This window comes from Danio aesculapii, chromosome 3 (genome assembly GCF_903798145.1).
Source record: "Danio aesculapii chromosome 3, fDanAes4.1, whole genome shotgun sequence".
NCBI classification, from domain to species: domain Eukaryota; kingdom Metazoa; phylum Chordata; class Actinopteri; order Cypriniformes; family Danionidae; genus Danio; species Danio aesculapii.
The window spans coordinates 13,679,153-13,697,552 of NC_079437.1; the positions used below are offsets into that span (position 1 = coordinate 13,679,153).

Sequence of the window (18,400 nt, forward strand, 5' to 3'; positions counted from 1 at the left end):
TATGTATAGACATCATACGTAAACAGCTACAGAGTGCAATTATGAGTAAAAACGATGAAAACTGCCATAAATAAAGCTGCTAAAGTAGAGATTTATGGCTCAAAATATGCACGGCTTATGGCATTTTATTTAATAATATGAATTGTGATAGAAATCTACAGAAACAAATTGATAATGTGTGACAAAATAAACATTTAAAAATGAATTTTTAATGTTTTCTTTACATTAACCCGGAAAATAAAAACACCCAAAATCTCAGGTGCATAAAAAAAGCCTGTATTTTTATTTTTGGCTGCAGTGTTACTGTTAATTAACATTGGATAGGTATGAAAAATCTAGGGGAGATATTATAAATAAATGTGATCTGAAATGTGTTAGCTATTTTGTGGTCAGATAAACTTGTTTCATCTGGTTGGATTTGATCTCTCTGACTGTATTTCTCTCTCTCACTCACGCGGTTATTCTCTTACTTGCTCTCTCTCTCTCTGCAGCGTTTAATCATTCAGTATCTGCTGACTGACAGAAAGAAACGTTTCTTCTTGCTCCAAATTCAAGAATAGCAGGAAAGGAGAGAAGCTGACAGAAGCAAGAGGAGAACTGAGAGAAACTGCACTTCCTTCGCTGCTTCCTGCCAACAAACAGAAAGAGAGAGAAGAGGTGAGGAAATGCGACTTTAAACTAAATTATAAGAGCTGCTTTTTATTTTTTAATTGTTTTACTCAACAAAAAAATGAAATATGGCAATATTGTTTCATCACATAATAAATTATATTACTTTCATACAATATGCACAGACATGTGTGAGAGATTTGCATATTTAGGCACAGGTCTATATTGATTCATTAAAACATATTATTCTATGCATATTACTATACAACTTATTATACAAATTACTATGCATATTAAATAAGCAAACATGTTATCAAACATTAAAATTACATTTTAAAATGTAATAAAAAGGCTCATACTTGACAATAAAGTTGTATTATTTATAATAATAATAATAAGAAGAAGAAGAAGAAGAAGAAGAAAAAGAATAACAATAATAATAATAATAAGAAGAAGAAGAAGAAGAAGAATAACAATAATAATAATAACAATAATAATAATAATAATAATAATAATAATAATAATAATAATAATAATAATAATAATAATAATACTTGTATGGCATTTTTAATCATATTTCAACATTAATGCATTATTAAAATGTAAATTCATACTTGTTAGCGTTAATTCATATACTGGGGGCTAAAATAATCTAACAATGAACGTCTTTATTTCCATTAACAAATATTAATAAATACTGTAATAGTATTGATAATTGTATGTTTATGATAGTAAATACATTAAATAATATTAACTAATACAACCTTATTGTAAAGTGACCATACAAAGTAGTACATATTAAAATAAATAATTATTTATATAGAATGCGTTTATTTTTTTATCTTCGAATCATAAAACTTTCATTATTCATATTCATAATAATTAGAAAATTATTCATATTCATAATAATAATAATTACAAGCAGTGTCACGTTTACATGATTCTTGTTGCAAATGTTTTGGTGTTACATTCAATACTTCTATTCGTATTATTCATTAGTATATAAACTGTTAACGATTTTTGTAAATGACAGTGTTTAACTGTATGTGAACTGCAGGACGAGTATGCAGTATGTTACTGTATTTTAAATGTGCAATGTGAAAATTACTTGTATATATTCTACAGTAAAGATATACATACAGTTCTGTAAATCTATATTTATACAGCAAAATAAATGGTGCTGTAAATGTAAATACAGTACTTTTGCTTTAACTGATTTACACTAAGTTACTGTAGATTCCACAGGAAATTTTTAACAACACTATACTGTACTATACAAAATACACCAGACTAAAACAGCAAACAATCACAGAGCAACAGCAAATGACACTTTGATGGTGGATTTATGGAGATAATGTGAAATCAGAAGGTACATTACTCTCTTGTGAATTGCTCTCCAATGACCTTTGTGTTATTTATAGCATTGAAAATCATTTTTGAAGAGGCTCAGAAGAAACTCAAAAGAAGCTGTCATGAGTCTAGGACCGGCTTGCATTTTCCTAAGAGGATCTAAAAATGCAGTAAGTCTTTTTGTCTTTAATGTATTCTCACTGACTTGTTTATTTATTTATCATTTTGTCCTGTTCTCTGAAACGAGTGATTGCAAAATAAATAAATAAATACACAGGCAAAATTCTTTAACTCTAAGTTCCTAGAAACTATAATTATTTTCCTCAATATGTAGTCAAAAACAAAGATTCTTTAATGGCATCAGTGGGGAAAGTTTTAAAATGGAAAAAAATATTTTAAAAAATAAAATTCTGTTATCGTTTCAGTTTCTTTCTTCTGTTGAACACACAAAAAAGATGTTTCAAAAAATGTCAGAAACCTGTCACCATTGACTTCTATAGTATTTGTTTTTTCTACTATGGAAGTCAATAGTTACAGGTTTTTAGCATTCTTCAAAATATCTGCTTAGTTTTCAACAGAATAAAGAGACTTATAAAAGTCTCTTGGGTGAACTTCTTTATTCTGAAGTTTTTGGGTGAACTTCTTTATTCTGAAAGAAAGCTTCTTTAAGTTATAAAATACTCTAAAGGTGGTCTTTTCAGGCACCTGTCAATTTACCTTTTGGACTTTTAGTAATATTAGCAATAGTAATAATAAGGGTAATAATAATAATTAGTGTTTAATATTGTTATTAATGTTTTATAATATGTTTTAATAAAATATAATAATAATAATAATAATAAATATTTACCCACATTTTAAACACTTTCAGCAACAGTGCAACACTAAAATTAATCATGTTCTTATTGTATACAACAAAATTATATACCCCACTAGCCACTTTGGCTGATTAAAAACAATTTTTAAATTGCCAGTGCTACCTTATCACTAAAGATAGTGTCGCACACACAGCTGATGTGATGTGCGCGAGTACTTAAAAGCTTCCGTGTCCCGTTTCCTTGCGCAAAGCAACCATGCCTGGAAACGCAACTGGTGCAATTGTTTCTCTTTGAAACACACTGGAAAAAAGCGGTGCTCATGCATGCACAGTCCTGCTAAGAGCTTGAGATTTTTTGTAAGCAGTAGCGGTTGCCGCTTTCACTTTACACAATGTTTGAACAGATTATTTATATGCTGTACCCACAATTATCCTTTCATTATTGCACACAGAATATTTTCACCAGCTTTCTTTTGCTTACAGTTATTTTTGTTAATGTGGTTTAATTATCATCTTTTACAATAACATTGCTTTAATAGGAGTTTAACTCGCCATAAATCTATAGTATAGTAACTGGTGATCTGGGACCTTTAGCCTGGACAGACTGCTGTGTATAGTTCTAGATACATGAGAACAATTTTTTTAAATGTCAATTTTTTTAATAACATTTTTATTAAATATCTTTTGTTATATGTATACAGTTATGTTTTGTTTGTTTTGACCTATTATTTAAAATTTGTGGCAAGGAAATTATTAGTTTGGTGTGGCCAGAGAAAACAAAAGGTCAATCCTTAGTGCTGAGCCCTAAAAAGTCAAATAAGACTACTTCCAATCCGACACTATGAAACCACAATCCATTTGCTCATACTTTTTTGAGCAAGGTCACAACACACAAAAAAGTTAAATGACCCAGGAGGCATGTAGAAATAACAAAATCTAAATCAAGTCATTTTAGCACGCCAAAGTTAAATTTACTGTATGCATATAAATATATAAAATATATTTTGCAAACAACAAATATATATATATATATAGTTGAAGTCCTTCTCCTGATTTCTGTTTAATGGAGAAAAGATTTTCTCAACACATTTCTAATCATAATAGTTTTAATAACTCATTTCTAATAACTGACTTATTTGATCTTTGTCATGATGACAGTAAATAATATTTTACTAGATATTTTTCAAGACACTTCTATACAGCTTAAAGTTACATTAAAGACTTAACTAGGTTAATTAGGTTAGCTAAGCAGGTTAGGGCAATTAGGCAAGTTATTGTATAACGATGGTTTGTTCTGTAGACTATCGAAAAAATATAGAATAAAGGGGCTAATAATTTTGACCTTAAAAATAAAAAAATTAAAACCTGCTTTTATTCCAGCTGGAATAAAACAAATAAAACTTTCTTTGGAAGAAAAAATATTATCATTCTGTGGAAACGTCCTTCCTCTGTTAAACATTATTTGGGAAATAATAAAAAAATTTAAAAATAGACTTCAACTGTGTAAAAACTGTGTGTGTATATATATATATATATATATATATATATATATATATATATATATATATATATATAAAATAATTCTCTACATTTTCTTATACTTGTTGAATTATTTATAGCAATGATTTCCTTATGTTGTTGTTTCTGCTGATGATTTGTTTTTATGCTTGTGCAACACTGAGTTGCACTTTCTATATAATGAGCGCTATACGAGTAAAATAACTAATAAATATACTAATTATAGTTGAAAAATACCTTCTGATTTATAGTACATTTTTGTAGCTACATCTAACTACTCCAAACTTACCCATATTCTACAACAATAGCAGCAAGACTGTTTAAGCAATATATAAAACAATCTATTACAGTAAAAGATCCAGGGACAAAACCCCCTTTTGAAAGCAGTGTTTTTAAGAGTCTGACTATTTACATTAAATTAGTTTTATTTTTTTTTTTACTAAACTTTGGCTGACCTCCTACAAAACAAATCTGTTAATACTATAAATATCTGGCCTGACTCTAGCAAAAAAAAAAAAAAAACGATCTCTCTTATGTTTTTGGATATACTGTACGGTAAGAGATTAGTGAGCGCCTGCTGAAAATATAATGATATCTACTGTATAATGATATCTACTGTATATGTGAGCAAACGATTTTTAAAATCGGTCCCAAGACAACAACAGCAGATTGTTGCTTACATAAAGCTTACATAAAGGTCAAGCTCAGTTCTGCTGAATGCAAAAAAACTCAGGGCAAATATGTCAAAACGATGCACATATTTGACGCATTTCTGACTGTCTCTGTTTTACAGCACCGTCCTCTTGCTGACGAGGAGATAGACGGTAAGATTTACTGTATTTACTGTGTTAGACAAATGTGACTGAATCAAACTTAAAATCAAAAACAATGTTTATTAATTGATTTTTTACTTCATTAAACTGATTTTATTTCTGGTTTGTTTACATAAGCAGATTTACCTTATAGAATAAGACAGATGTGAAATGCCAGATGCCAACGCAAATCAGTAAAATGGTTTTTATTTAATAACCCTTTTTAATTTAAAACAGTTGAAACTAATTAATACTATTCATAATATGTGAATAAATAAAACAATCAAAGATTAAGTAATAAATATTTGCCTTTTTAATACGATTCGTTCTATAAACTTATAATAATTTTGCATTCTTTTTCAAAGCTGCAGTATTGACATTTATAAGTACAGATATCACCACTTCAAAATGGTGGTTGGTGCGTCAACACATGCACCCCAGTGCTTATAGCGATTTGAGTTTGATTCCAGCCTCGTGGTCCTGTGATGATTCTTCCCCTCTCTCTGCTCCCCATGCTTTCCTGTCAATACTCTCTACTGTCCTATCAATTAGAGGTGAAAAAAATATTAAATCTGAAATCTTAAACGTGCGCACACTGCAAGATATGAAAACCGCGGCACAGCACACACTACAAAATAATATTAAGGTTATCGAGCCGATGGAGCACATCACCTGATCGCAGTTTAACTTGCTTTATCAATAATTATTATCTATTATAGGCTGGGCTACAAATATTTGACCAACTGCCAATACATGCAAAACACTCTCATGCACTCAAAATAGGCTCCCTTTTGCATAGCTATTAGTTTGAAGTTATGAATTAAATATATAAATATGAATTTTTCATTTTTAATAAATTTGCAACAATTTCTAAAAATCTTTCATCTCATTGTCATTATGGGGTATTGTGTGTAGAAATTTTAAGGAAATAAATGAAGTTAATCCATTTATTGCACTGTAATTTGAGCTCATTATAAATTAGCTTATAAATTAGCTTATATACATTTATATATTTGTTAAAATAGACACGATTCTCCCAAGCTATTCTCTTTATGCTTGCAGGATGTTTTCACAGCCATGAAGGGAATAACTCGCTTTATCAATAGCCTACTAATAATTACTTTTTATATATAATTTATACTTGTACTTAATATATATGTATATTAGTGGTGGGCCATTATCAACGTTAACATGCTGCGTTAACGCGAGACTCTTAACGAGCGGTAAAAAAAATCACTGTTAATCTATTCTCAAAGTTGAGTTGGGAGCTGGGTCTATTCTACACAAGCTATGATGTCTTTCACATTGTTGTTTTAGCGTGGATGTATACCTGACCGGTGAGCCGTCTGACAAATAAGTGCCCTTCTGAATCAAATCAGCAGGATGCCTTCTGGATCTTTCACTTACTTCGAAGACACTACTGACTACGCTTACATGGACATCTGTAATCTAGTTATTTGCCTTAATAGACAATAATATAATAATTTGTTTACCTGAAGTGCTTTCATGTAAGAGTTTCCTGTAATTTTGGACTAGTGAAACTGCAGTTCGGCAGTTTCACTTTAACTCATGAATATTTCATTCAAACTGGGGTATTATACGCAAATAAGGAGTAAGGACTGGTGAGAGTGTTACAGAATTTAATAACGCACGCCAAATGGAAAGAAAAAAACTTCCGCATTTCGCGATGTGTGTGTGTGCATGTGTGGTCCTTTACTGACAGCCAACATATGCTGGATAAGTTGGCGGTTCATTCCACTGTGGCGACCCCAGATTAATAAAAAGACTAAGCCGAAAAGAAAATGAATGAATGAATTTTATACATTCAATTTTTAGGCAGAGGTTTATTTTAATTTTATTAGCCTCACTATTTAGTTTTAATTCAGTTAATAAAATAGTATATTTGGGTGGCACGGTGGTTAGCACTGGAGCCTCACAGTAAGTAAGTCGCTGGTTCGAGTCCTGGCTGGGCCAGTTGGCATTTCTGTGTGGAGTTTGCATGTTCTTCCTGTGTTGGTGTGGGTGACCTCCAGGAGCTCTGGTTTCCCCCACAGTCCAAAGACATGCGGTACAGGTGAATTGAATAAACTAAATTGTCCATAGTGTAGGAGTGTGTGTGTAAATAAGTGTGTATGGGTGTTCCTCAATACTGGGTTGTGGCTGGAAGGGCATCCGCTATGTACAACATATGCTGGAATAGTTGGCGATTCATTCCACTGTGGTGACCTCTGAAATAAAGACTAAGTCGAAGGAAAATGAATGAATGACTGAAAAAAGTATATTACATATAAATATGTCTATGTATTTTATTATTATATATTATATATATTTACATAAGTGTCTTAGATTGTGTTTTATTACTAATTATATTTATAATATATAAATAAAACAAAAAACAGCAGGAGCATGTTGATTTGATTACTAACAACAATTTGGTTTTATATTCGAATAAGCGATTAAGTTAAGTTAAATTCAAAAATCAAAATGATTTGCATAATATTTTATTGCTTTAATGACAGAAACAGTTGACTTGCAGTGATTCAATAAGTTTGATCTGAGAATAAGCAAAGAGCGTCTTTAGCTTCTGCACAAAAGTCAAATGTTATATGTCACAGATTCACTCCAATGGTTTTTAATCTAAAAATAGAAATATTTGGCATTTAAATATTGCTGGATGCTGAAATGCTGGAAAAAACAGCCATTGACTTCCGTAGTGTTTTTTATTTCTGATATGGATGTCAATGGCTTCCTTTTCCAACATTCTTCAGAATATCTTCATTTCAAGAGTTTACACTTAGCGGATGATTGATTATAAAGCTTGTTTGGCATGCTGTCCCGCGAGAGAGCCCTGAGTTCATAAGATCCTCGAGCCCGGGGCTCCCTCCCATTGCAAGGCGAGAGGGGAGTTTGAGCTCAGGTAGAACTCGAGACTGCTACCCTGCTGTAGTGGCTAATGAACAGATAGCGATTGCACTTAAGAGATAACTACTTACTAAGTGCATATCTATGGTGCCGATTTGGATTAGTCAATTAACTTAAGTTGCATGCTTTTGGACAGTGGGGAGGAAACCGGGGGCCCGGGGGAAACCCATGCGAGCACGGGGAGAACATGCAAACTCCGCACAGAAACATCGGCTGGCTTGGTAATGACTAGAACCAAAGACGTTCTTGCTGTGAGGCAACAGTGCTAACTGCTGGGCCACCGTGCAACCCATTTAGGAAGAGGGGTGAGGTGGAAGGGGGGATTCTTCAAAACGAAGATGATTGTGGTATGAAACCTAGGGCATTTATAGTGGCTTAGGAGTCGTCTGATTGGTGAATAATAAATTGAATAATGCGGAACCAGCCGCAAGCAATCATAAGCACGTGATCCTCTCGAAATTAGTTTCTAAATAAACTTCTGTCCAACAGAAGAAAAAAATCATTAACATTTAAGCAATTTGAGTGTGAGGACATTTCTTTCCCTTTAAAGTGTTTGTCATTTACCCAGAACCTGTGTGTGTATGTGCATGTGTGTGTTTCAGAGCTGCGCGAGGCATTCACTGAGTTTGATAAGGATAAGGACGGTCTGATCAGCTGTAAGGATTTGGGAAACCTGATGAGGACGATGGGCTACATGCCCACTGAGATGGAGCTGATTGAACTGAGCCAGAACATCAACATGAACCGTAAGATTTTGAAACGTATTCATAATTCATCTGTTTGTGTTGGCCGTGGGATTTTACAGTGCAAAGTGATCGCTGGTGCACACGTAAACTGACTTGCAGTTCTCTGCTACTGATCCAAGCTCTGATGAGTGTCATGTAGAATTCTGTTGCTGTGAAAGAGTCTTCAAACTAAATGTGTGTCTTAAAGATGCCTTAATCCGTTTTCACATCACTGAGCATGTGAAATTCTGATGGTGCTGAGAAAAAGGGAGGAAAAAAATAAGATGATTAGACATTGATATAGCAAAACTTGGATCATGAGCTTGCGTTTCCGATCTGTACCATTCACATGCATATGAATGAAAGTCATATGGGTAAAAGTGCAGTGTGACCTTAATGTTTTATTCTTTGTTAGATTGAAAACAAATTGATGAATTTGAGTATGTCAAACCTCTGTGGTTAGATGCGGTGTGTATTGGTTGACTGAATGGTGAACTGATTGATTGGTTAACTGATTGGTTTGTTGACTGGTTGTGTGATTGGTTAACTGGTTGTTTGGCTGGTTGACCGGTTGGTTGGTTGGTTGACTGGTTGCTTGGTTGGTTGACTGGTTGGTTTATTGGTTGACTGGCTGTTTATCTGGTAACTGGATGTTTGATCGGTTGATTGGTTGGTTGGTTGGTTAACTGGTTGGTTTATTGGTTGACTGGTTGGTTGGTTGGTTGATTGGTTGACTGGTTGGTTGGTTGGTTGGTTGGTTGGTTGATTGGTTGACTGGTTGGTTGGTTGGTTGATTGGTTGACTGGTTGAATGATTAGCTGACTGGTTGTTTGATAGGTTGACTGGTTGGTTGACTAGTTGGTTGATTGGTTGACTGGTTGGTTGGTTGGTTGGTTGGTTGGTTGGTTGGTTGGTTGGTTGACTGGTTGGACTATTGGTTGATTGGTTGACTGGTTGGTTGGTTGGTTGGTTGGTTGGTTGATTGGTTGACTGGTTGGTTGGTTGGTTGATTGGTTGACTGGTTGAATGATTAGCTGACTGGTTGTTTGATTGGTTGACTGGTTGGTTGACTGGTTGGTTGACTAGTTGGTTGATTGGTTGACTGGTTGGTTGGTTGGTTGGTTGGTTGGTTGACTGGCTGTTTATCTGGTAACTGGTTGTTTGATTGGTTGATTGGTTGGTTTGTTGGATGGTTGGTTGATTGGTTCACTGGTTGGTTGGTTGGTTGGTTGGTTGGTTGGTTGATTGGTTGACTGGTTGGTTGGTTGGTTGGTTGGTTGGGTAGTTGATTGGTTAACTGGTTGGTTGATTAGCTGACTGGTTGTTTGATTGGTTGACTGGTTGGTTGACTAGTTGGTTGATTGGTTGGTTGATTGGTTGACTGGTTGGTTGATTGGTTGACTGGCTATTTGACTGATTGATTAACTGATTGGTTGACTAATTGGATATGATGACTGGCTGGTTGGTTGACTGATTGGTTGGTTGACTGATTGGTTGGTTGACTAGTTGGTTGGCAAACTGGTTGTTTGGTTGACTGGTTGGTTGACTGACTGGTTGTATGGTTGACTGGTTGGTTGGTTGGTTGGTTGCTTGCTGACTTGACTGGTTGTTTGATTGGTTGAGTGGTTGTTTGATTGGTTGACTGGTTGGCTGGTTGGTTGGTTGGTTAGTTGGTTGACTGGTTGGTTGATTGGTTGACTGGTTGATTGCTTGACTGATTGGAGAGGTTGATTGATTAGATTGGTTGACTGGTTGGTTGACTGGTTGTTTGTTTGACTGGTTGGTTGACTGGTTGGTCACCCTATAGCATTTAGTCAGTACCTTTCAGCTGTGCATTAGTATCTTCATGTTAGTAATAGCACTAGTGCACCACATTTCTTGGAAGTGAAATTATATATTATTATACGCAAAATTTATATTTTTATTAATTTTCCAAAACCACATAAATAACAGCCACTATGACAGCTTTTATTAAACACTAGTCTTTTTGAAGCATACTAACAATATATATAATCTACAACAATTTAACGAATGCTACAGCATACTATTATAATCAAGTACTGATAATTATGAAAAAGTACTTGCTTGTGATAAATTGTATACTTTAATTATGGTAAAGTACTAGCTTTACAGTAAACTGTTAAGATTTGCATATTATTATTGTTTATATTACTATAATTACTATGGTAAATATTGAATTACCAAAGCAGATTCATTCAAGTACTAAAAATAGTATTTAATATAAATTACTATAGTATTTGTTCATGTTTTCTTATATTTACTGTTAGGAAAATGTAACAAATCATACATTAAAAAGAAGAAACAAATCAAAAGACACGTGGCTTTGTCTCTTGTCATATGTCTCTCAAATCTGTTTTTTGATGCTCAGTCAGTGTACTTTGTATTAATGCCTGCTGGTGATTTAGGGTACAACACTCCAGATTATTCTCTTGATCCATCAAAATTTAGTCTGTGTAAGTCGCTTTGGACAAAAGCATCTGTTAATTAAATGACTAAATCTATAAACGTCATGTAAATGTATTGATTCATCACCTTTTCCTCTGCTTACCTTTACTCTGCATCTCTCTCTTTTTCAGTCGGAGGGAGTGTCGATTTTGAGGATTTTGTTGATCTCATGGCTCCAAAGCTGCTGGCAGAAACAGCTGGAATGATTGGAATGAAGGAGTTAAAAGATGCATTTAAAGAGGTATTTTTTAATCATTCAGTTTACCAGCATAAATAAGTATAAATATTTGACGGTGTGCTTTCTGTGTAGTTTGATATGGACGGCGACGGAACAATCACCACTGAAGAACTGAGGCTTGCGATGCTGAAACTGTTAGGTGAAAACACAAATAGGAGGGAAGTAGAAGCCGTGGTGCGAGAAGCAGACAACAATGGAGATGGGACTGTCGATTTTGAGGGTGAGTTAGAATCATAGTGCAACAAATGTACATGCATGCATTTAGCAAACACTTATATTCAAAGTGACTTTCAAAAGAGATCATTTGTCAAAGAGTAGGGCTGCATGATAAAGGAAAAATCTGACATTGCAAGCCTTACAATTTCACCAGATTGCTTGAATATGTCTATTAGGAAATAAATCATTCGCTTAGATTAACTGGGGTGATTTTATAAGGGTGGGAATCATGTATAAAAAGTAATAAACAAATTGCAAGCAAGAATAATTACAATAGAGCAACAAAAAAGTCAAATAAACAGTGCTTCGTGTTTTTTCGAAGAGTCGGAGTATTCAGAATGTAAAATGTAAACAAAATAACTCTATAAAGACTGTATTGTATTAAATCAGTATAATTATTCTTCATTAAAGTGCCCGAATGCTTTAAACTCTCTTGAAATGCCTTTAAAACACATGCAAATGATGCAAATTTTCACTCTTTTATGGTTATTCTTTGCAATGACTCTACAAATCTCATGTATTCTCAACTACTGTCCAGCGATGTGACTATTGTGGACACAAACATTGCAATATCGATGCTGAAATTATATATTGTTACATAAAATATCTATCATATCATAGCTCTATTAAACACAAAGGAAAATATTTTGAAAAATGTTGAAAACCTGTAACTATTAACTTCTATAATATCAGTGTTTTCTACTATGGAAGTTAGCAGCCCTATCAAAGAGGCAACAATAGTCAGACTTATACTATAGCCAATATTATAATCATATTATAGCAACAATTAAAAATGTAAAAATGTAAAAATGTTGGCTGCGTCTTGTCCTATCTGGTCTAAAAAGCTCCATGTGAACACACAAAAGGACTGAAACGAGAACATTCATTATGCGTCAGAGTAAGAGGATCTCTCCATACACACAGGTGGCAGTATCTGGATTGTCATTGAAAAAGGGAAACCGGAACTAGTGCTGCACACACAAATCATAAACAAAGCAGTCTTTTTCTACCATTTCACCATTATCATAGTGCAAATATGTCAGATAATCTAATAATATTGCAAATACCGAACAATTGTGATAAAAATAACAGCAGGTTTCTTTGTGTTAATATAGTTATAATTAGAAAGCTGGATTAGCAAGACATGAGTATAGACATGAGTATATTTTGACAATATTTTGTATTTATTATATTATACACTGTTATTATACACTATTATTTATTATTGCGGTAACTTGCTGGCAGCACTGCTGCCAGCAATTTACCGCAACTGCCCCTTTACAGTAATTTACTTGTAAATGTGTTTTACAGTAGCAGGGCCGTACTACATTTTCATTTTACAGTAAAATAATCTTACCGCTACTTTTTTTTATAGTAAAATGCCCTTTACCACATTTTAATTTTACAGAGATTTTTTACAGTACTTTTACAGGAATTTATTTCCATTTTACACCTTGTCAGCTTGTCCTACCTCCCATTCAAAAAGTAGGTAGCACATTTTGATGACGCAATATGCTACCCATCAGAGTTTGCAACCAGTGTAAATGCATGGAGTAACATGGAGTAGTTTTATATGAAGCTGTAATATTGCCCTAACCTACCAACCATTTAAATACAGTGTTGGCAGCATATTCTGATGGGTAGGATAAAATGTTAAGACAACTGTAATACAAAACCTTTATTTTTAATATTTTACTATTGAATTTAATAAATTCCAAACAACGGACGAGATCATGTACCACAGTATTTGTAATTAATATTGTTATTATTCATTCATTTTCTTTTCGGCTTAGTCCCTTTATTAATTCCGGGGTCCCCACTGCGGAATGAACCGCCAACTCATCCAGCATTTGTCTTACGCAGCGTATGCCCTTCCAGCCGCAACCCATCACTGGGAAACACATCCACACATTCACACACACAAATACTACGGACAATTTAGCTTACCCAATTCACCTGTACTGCATGTCTTTGGACTGTGGGGGAAACCGGAGCACCCGGAGGAAACCCACGCGAACGCAGGGAGAACATGCTATAGTTATTATGTCCGTTTTAAATTGTTTACAAAAGTAATTTTCACTCATTAATCTATTTTAAATAAATTGTATGATACAAGATGTTAATTAATAATTTTCGTTAGCTGTCTTATTTTTGTCTTCAACTACAGTAGCAGTACTTGATTACAGTAACATACCACAAATACCTAATATTCAGTAAGTTACTGTAAAAGTTCTTAAATTACCCACAGTGCAGTGTATATTACAGTAGCAAACTGTAAAAAATGTATATAGTATTTTACTGGGTGTTTTTGCAGTAAATAACTGTAAAGTTGCAGCAAAGTCTAACAGTGTACGTTAAACTTTTATTGATCCAGAAACAACATTCCAATCAGATTAGATGGGCTGTACCATTATTGGTTTCTGCATCGACATCTCAATGTGCACATCTGCAGTAGTCACATCGCAGGATCTTCAATTGCATGTAGAGATTATTATTGGAATCATACTTTGAAATGTATGTACTTTGTAGAGTAATTGCATTGTTTAACCATTGTGTAACAATTAAAGTTCATAATTTGCATGTTTTTTTTGTCTGTTAACCATTTCAAGAGAGTTTAAAGCATTCAGAGACAAAAAAAAAAACAATAAGATTTGTAGCTTTACCAAAGATTAATTATATTTCATTTATATAGTGAAGACTATATAGTTTCATTTATATAGTGAAGACTATTTATATAGTGAAGTGAAGTGTAATTTAACATTTGAGTAGAATAATGCATGCAGATATAAAATCACAGCTGAAATAACAAATTCCTCACAAATAGAGCCATCTGGTGAAATACATTTTATACCGCAATATATGTCAAAAAAAATAGTGCAATGTCATTTTTGTCAGACATTGTGAAGCCCTAATGTACACTGTTTACGTTTAAGCCTAAGATTAGACTTAAAATCAGGGTCAGGTGCTTCAATACTGTTATTCCCCTATCGTTGTCCTCTGATTTGGGTTAGGTTTAGGGATTAGGTCTGGATTCAATTTTTGGACAGGGATGATGTCCCGGAATCAACACAATATGTTGACCCATATCTAACTCTGCAAAGGCAGGTCATGCTCTCTGAATACACTGTTTGAACAGATGTGACAAATCAGAGACGCACAAGTAAAGGTAAACGTTTTTTATATTAGTTATTTCAACAAATGTTAACAAATATGACATTATTTTCTTACCATGTTAAACAATAGTTGTTGAACGGGGAAAAAAAAAAGATTTCGGTGTACATTTTGATTTTAGTGTTTTAAAAAATTTGGTTACACTATATTTTAAGGTGTCTTTGCTACAGAGTAACTGATCATTTAATTTAACTTTGGAATATTAAATAATTACATGTGCTTGCTATATGGTTAGGGTTAAAATGTGGGTTACACCTTAAAGGAATAATTCATTATTTACTCACCACTGACTTGTTCCAAACCAGTTTGAGGTTTTTTTTTGTTCTGTTAAAAACATAAGAAGATATTTTGAAAAATGTTGGAAACCTGTAATCCCTGACTTCCATAGTATAGAAAAAACTAATATTATGGAAGTTAGTACAGGTTTCCAACATTTCTGTTCTGTTAAACACAAAAGGGGATATTTTGAGAAATGGTGGAAACCTGTAACCATTGACTTCCATAATATTTTATGTTTTTTTCTACTATGGAAGTTGGTAATTACAGGTTTGCAACATTTTTTTCTGTTAAACAAAAAAGAAGATTTTTTTTTGTAAAAATCTGTAACAACTGACTTCAATAATATTCATTTTTTTTTCTACTAACATTTTTGTTCAGTTAAAAACAAAAGAAGAGAATTTGAAAAATATTGGAAACCTGTAAACATTGACATTCATAATATTTGTTTTTCCCACTATGGAAGACGGTAGTTACAGGTTTCCAACATGTTTTTGTTCTGTTAAACACACAAGAAGATATTTTGAAAAATGTTGGAAACCTGTAACCATTGACTTCCATAATATTAAATTTTTTTTCTACTATGTAAGTTGGTAGTTACAGGTTTCCAACATTTTTTTCTGTTAAACACAAAAGAAGACTTTTTTTTTAAAATGTAAAAAAATCTGTAACCATTGACTTCAATAATATTAGTTTTTTTCTACTAACATTTTTGTTCTGTTAAACACAAAGGAAGATTTTTTGAAAAATGTTGGAAACCTGTAACCATTGACTTCCATAATATTTGCTTTTCTTACTATGGAAGTTTGTAGTAACAGGTTTCCTACAGTTTTTGTTCTGTTAAACACAAGAGGAGATATTTTGAAAAATGTTGGAAACCTGTAACCTTTGATTTGCATATTAATATTTTTTTCCTACTATGGAAGTTGGAAGTTACAGGTTTCCAACATTTTTTACTTTGTTAAATGCAAAAGGTGGAAACCTGTAACCATTGACTTCCATAATATTTGTTTTTCCCACTTTGGAAGTTGATAGTTAAAGGTTTCCAAAAAATGTAGTTTTGTTAACTACAAATAAAGATATTTTGAAAAATGTTGAAAACCTGTAACTATTGACTCCCATAATATTTGCTTTCCCCACTATGAAAGTTGGCAGTTTCCAACATTCTTCAAAATATCTTCTTTTATGTTCAATGGAACAAAAAAAAACTCAAACAAGTCAGAACAAGTCAATAATGGATAAATGATGACAGAATTTTCATTTTTGGTGAACTATCCCTATAAAACAAAGTGTTACCAATTTTGTCTGTCATTTTCTTGTCCCTTAGAAAGTTTTTGCAGAGTTGACCTGGTTAAGAACCACTGTATACCATTCACACAGTACAAAATCTACAGTAGAACCATTTTACATACTGAAAAGCATGGACTTTTAGTCCAGCTGGACCTGTTTAAATAATTAGCTTTAAGTGTGTCCTTTAATATGCTAATGTTGGAACAGTGAAGGTATTTCAGTAATTAATCAAGTGTTCCCAAACATCCACAGATGACCCAGAGGGAAAAAAGTGGGTCATGGCTATGTACAGTGACCATTTAAGCTCAAAATATGCCACGAGCCCACGCTCTCATGTGTCTCGGACAGCAGGTGTGATCAAATGAGAGATCAAAAACATGCTCGTATGAAATTAAATTAATTACGTGTGTTGTATGTGTAGTTTGTGTGTATTTTAAATTCATAAATTTAGCATAGACATGTAATAACTTTCCGTACATACAAAATTCTTTAGATATCAAGTTATCTTCTTACACTATAAGCACTGATCAATTTCATAATTAAAAAAAGAAAACATTTGCCAGTGGAGTAAAGAAAAAAACTGTCACATTTGTTCATAATAAATATTTTTTTATTATTATTCATGTATTTTGCTTCATTTCTGCATGCATCAAAAACAATTTTATGCATTAAATTTTGGCCAGATCACTTGGAAAAACTAATTTTAATCTTATGGGATTAAACTGCGTTCTTAAAAATAAGGGTTTCAAAGATTTTTTTCTTTCACTTTTTGTACTAGCAAGAGCGGTTTAGTGATTTTTCTTACACTTTCTTAGTTTGAATAACACTGAATGATCTAAAAACGTGGAACAGAATCTAACTTAAATCCCATTTAATTCCAATCCACAAAAGGGTCATTAAAATATCATATTAACATTAAAAAAATGTTTCTTTTAGGAACGACTGAAATAAGAAGATGAATGAATTGCACTTTAGTGTTGGCTGTTTCTCAACCTCAAGACTAAAACACAGAGAAATAATCTCACAGTAAACAAACAGCTATCGACTTAATGTCTTGTTTTTTTACCTCTCTCCTTTAGAGTTTGTCAAAATGATGTCTAAAAATTGAGAAGACACCTGAGATGTTGAAGACGGTCTGAGAAAAAAAAATCACTGCAGGAATGGAAACATCTGCATCAGAGACTCAAACCGTCATTAAAGTCACTGGATTATGTATTCTATGCAAATGGGAACTGTATTTTATACTATATTTTGTTTGTACATTTATATCTTAACCACTGTTTCGCTTTGTTCGATGACCTAAAACTAATAAACGACGCACTCTTATGAACTCTGTAAAATGTTTATGTCATATATCATTATTTTGTAACAATATTTCAGAGATATGTATGTTTTTATTTATAGTATTTCTGATATACATGTTCTGGATTGGATTGCATCTTTCACTGGGCATGCATGCTTGAACTTTTGGCATTAAACCAAGTAAAAATCTCTCGGACTGTTATTAATTTTGCATTAATCTGTGTGTGTGTGTGTGTGTGTGACCTGAAACAGTAATTAGATCATCTAGGCTTTAGTTAAGCTCATCAGTGAAAATGACAAACGTCATCAGAGGACGGGACTGCAGTCTATCCTCTCTGTAATTTATAGAGAGCATCAGGACAATAGTTTAGCCAAACATGAAAACTCTGTCATTTACTCATCCTCTATGCATCACAAACCTGTTTGAGTTTATTTCTTCTGTTGAACAAATAAGAATATAGTTCGAAGGATATTGAAAACCGGTATCCATTGACTTCCATGGTATTTTAATTTCCTTTAACTATGGATGTCAATAATTACAGATTTCCAGCATTCTTCAAAATATCTTCATTTGTGTTCAGCAGAACAAAAAAACCCTCAAAGATTTGAAATCACACAAGGATGAGTAAATTGCGACTACATTTTCAATTTGGAGTGAGCTGTCCCTTTAATTCTCATGTTGTTCTAC

At 33.0% G+C, this 18,400-nt stretch overlaps 1 protein-coding gene across 1 annotated transcript; it reads left to right on the top strand.

Moving 5' to 3' along the window:
- Positions 1-552: 552 nt before the first annotated feature.
- Positions 553-17,803, top strand: cabp5b (calcium binding protein 5b). The gene is made up of 7 exons (XM_056450225.1): positions 553-657; positions 2,031-2,129; positions 5,088-5,118; positions 8,631-8,774; positions 11,351-11,460; positions 11,530-11,677; positions 17,490-17,803. The coding sequence occupies exons 2-7, from the start codon at positions 2,082-2,084 to the stop codon at positions 17,516-17,518; spliced, it is 510 nt and encodes a 169-aa protein (XP_056306200.1). The 5' UTR covers positions 553-657; positions 2,031-2,081; the 3' UTR covers positions 17,519-17,803.
- The last annotated feature ends 597 nt before the right edge of the window (positions 17,804-18,400 follow it).

Coding starts and splice junctions, on each gene's coding strand:
- cabp5b (XM_056450225.1), top strand. CDS start 2,082: ATGAGTCTAGGACCGGCTTGCATTTTCCTAAGAGGATCTAAAAATGCA. Junction 5,119..8,630: donor TGCTGACGAGGAGATAGACG/GTAAGATTTACT, acceptor TGTGTGTTTCAG/AGCTGCGCGAGGCATTCACT. Junction 8,775..11,350: donor CCAGAACATCAACATGAACC/GTAAGATTTTGA, acceptor TCTCTTTTTCAG/TCGGAGGGAGTGTCGATTTT.